This window comes from Temnothorax curvispinosus, unplaced genomic scaffold (assembly GCF_003070985.1).
Source record: "Temnothorax curvispinosus isolate PA1 unplaced genomic scaffold, ASM307098v1 QBEX01007223.1, whole genome shotgun sequence".
Taxonomy (NCBI): Eukaryota; Metazoa; Arthropoda; class Insecta; order Hymenoptera; family Formicidae; genus Temnothorax; species Temnothorax curvispinosus.
In genome coordinates, this window is record NW_020217003.1 from 1 (window position 1) to 2,419 (window position 2,419).

The following is a 2,419-nucleotide window of genomic DNA, read 5'->3' on the forward strand; positions in this document are numbered from 1 at the left end:
TAAAGTGTGCAAGTAGAAACCTGCACCGTGCTTCCTCCGACGTTTTAAGTGTGCAAGTAGAAACCTTTGCTCACAAAGCTTTCTCTATTTGTTTTGGCTTCCTCATAAAGGAAGCTTTGTGAGCAAAGGTTTCTAGGGACCTTTGCGTACGTCGAAAACTGAGTCTACGTAACCAACGCTTAACGACGTCGATATAAACGAGGGGTAGAAAAGACTGAAAACGATACGAAACATAGAACAAGGGCGCACGCTTCAACGTTGCGGAACGTAAAACCGAAACAACGCGTTCTGCAAAACGTCAAACGTTTCGTAAAAAAAACCCCTTGCGTCGTAGCACGTTTTATTACGTTTCATATCGTCTTAAGTCTTTTCTACCTCTCGTTCATATCGACGTTGTTAGACGTTGCGTGCGTAGTTCTGGACGTCAAGAACATTCGATAACGTTGGCACCGACATACCGACACACCAACACACCGACACACCAACCGACATTTTTTAAAATAGCGCGTTTTTGACGTTTTAAAACATTTTGAACACCGTGGCAAAAGTAACTAAAAAAAAATGTTGTTTGCGAAAACAAAGCTTCCTCTATAAAAAAGCAAAAAAAATCAACATTTGACGATCACTGACGATAAAAGTAGCGTAACTACTCGGAAATGTAAAAGAGAAACATGTATAGAAAAATGTTTCGTATATGGTAAAACGGTCGACACTGTTACGCATACCTGAAAAACATCTGCGGTCACCCTTAAAGTGAATGAAAACTTTTTGAACAGCATCTCGTCGAATACTTGCATATAAGCATTGTTTGCGTTTTCCTGCATTTCCCCTAATTCTTGCGCCGATCGGCCTATGATTTTCTCAGCCGTTTCACCAAAGGCAATTACCCAACCAAAAGCAATTACCCAACGACTACCTGTTGCGTCTGATAGATTCATCTGAAATGTGTTACAACACGAACGCAAACAGATATCAAAAAATACTTTTACGCGAACGAACGAAGTACGCGGCAAAAACACACGACATACATTTAACAGTAAGCGATACTTGAACGTTGACGAGTTACACCTTGTTAAACTTGTCGCATCTAAATACTCCGGCAGATGTATCGCGTAACTGAAAGTAAAGTCAACGTTTACAGCACCGCGTATTTTCGTAACGAGCTTGAAACGCGCCGGACTCTTTCGTTTCAAACGTCTCCGCCGCGCGCCGACCCGTTACCTTCTTCCTGCAACCAGTTACGGGGCATGCCTTGTAAATAGCATTTTCCGTGCGAAACATGTCAACGATCGCCACAACTGCAACGGAATCTAGGAGCGTACATGTTTCCCCCAAGCGAGCTGCAGTCATCTCCTCGAAAGTGTACAACGACGCGTTGAAGTCATCACTTCCACCTGCTCTAGACTCGGCGTTAGCCGTTTCCAAATGGCCAACTGTAGTATACCACGTGCGCAATCTGAAATACGTCGTACATATATCGTCGACTGTATTTTTATCGACCGCGCGTATATTTTCAAACATATATTATCACAACAACATATTTTCAAAAAATGTTAGAACGGCCACGTTAACGAACACGAACGTCTATAAAAAGACATATTTAAGAACGTGCGTAACATTAAAACGTACCGAAAAAGCAAACGTAAACGAAGCGTCGTTCCCTTACTTACAACAAATATTTATATCGATGTACAAAGTCAGCGGTGCTTTACGTTAACGACAGTTTAACGATACCTGTGTGCTTCAGGAAGATCAGGATCCTTTACAAGTACGGAGGATGTCATAAGGGATAACGTTCTTTCACCATTATATTCACTGACACGCGCTCCTTTAACGGCAATAATCGGCGTCGCAGAACCATCAAAATCCTCGGTTTGCTGTACCCACAGTGTAGTCCACCTAACAGACAGATTTTTTTTTTCATCCACCGTAACAGCAAAATGTTAAACGCTGTCACGAAACTACTCAGCTGTGTGCCGCTGTCATCAACGATCGTAATATCTCTCTTCAAAAGCGCTTGGCCGGTACTTCGTTGCACAAGAGATTGTAGATCGTTGACATGTGTAACGACACCCAAGACATCTAAAAAAAAACCAACATCGTCAACTCCGACGTTTCAACCGACGTCCGGTATATCGTTACCAACGTTTCGTTTATATCATATTCTAAACGTTAACGGTGTTTGTTTGTCGCCGTGACAGTAAAACTTTACGGTAGAACGCGATACACGTACAACGGACCGGTAAGTGACCGTTACGTTTACAGCGAAACATCGAACGAAAACGACGGGTTGTCACGTGCGCAAGCGAAACGTCGCGAAGCGACCGCGTAACGCGGAAAAAACGCCGTTACGTAACGTAACCACGTTTAATGGTTACCGATATTTTTATACTGTACCTATTAAAACATCTTTCTCTTT

General features: G+C 42.6%; 1 protein-coding gene across 1 annotated transcript; it reads right to left on the bottom strand.

Moving 5' to 3' along the window:
• Positions 1 to 776: 776 nt before the first annotated feature.
• On the bottom strand, positions 777 to 1,850 carry LOC112456815 (replication protein A 70 kDa DNA-binding subunit-like). Its single transcript, XM_025019571.1, has 4 exons — positions 1,735 to 1,850; positions 1,222 to 1,456; positions 1,029 to 1,116; positions 777 to 938 (listed from the first exon to the last, which is right to left on the bottom strand). The coding sequence occupies exons 1-3, from the start codon at positions 1,782 to 1,784 to the stop codon at positions 1,063 to 1,065; spliced, it is 339 nt and encodes a 112-aa protein (XP_024875339.1). The 5' UTR covers positions 1,785 to 1,850; the 3' UTR covers positions 777 to 938; positions 1,029 to 1,062.
• Between the last annotated feature and the right edge of the window lie 569 nt (positions 1,851 to 2,419).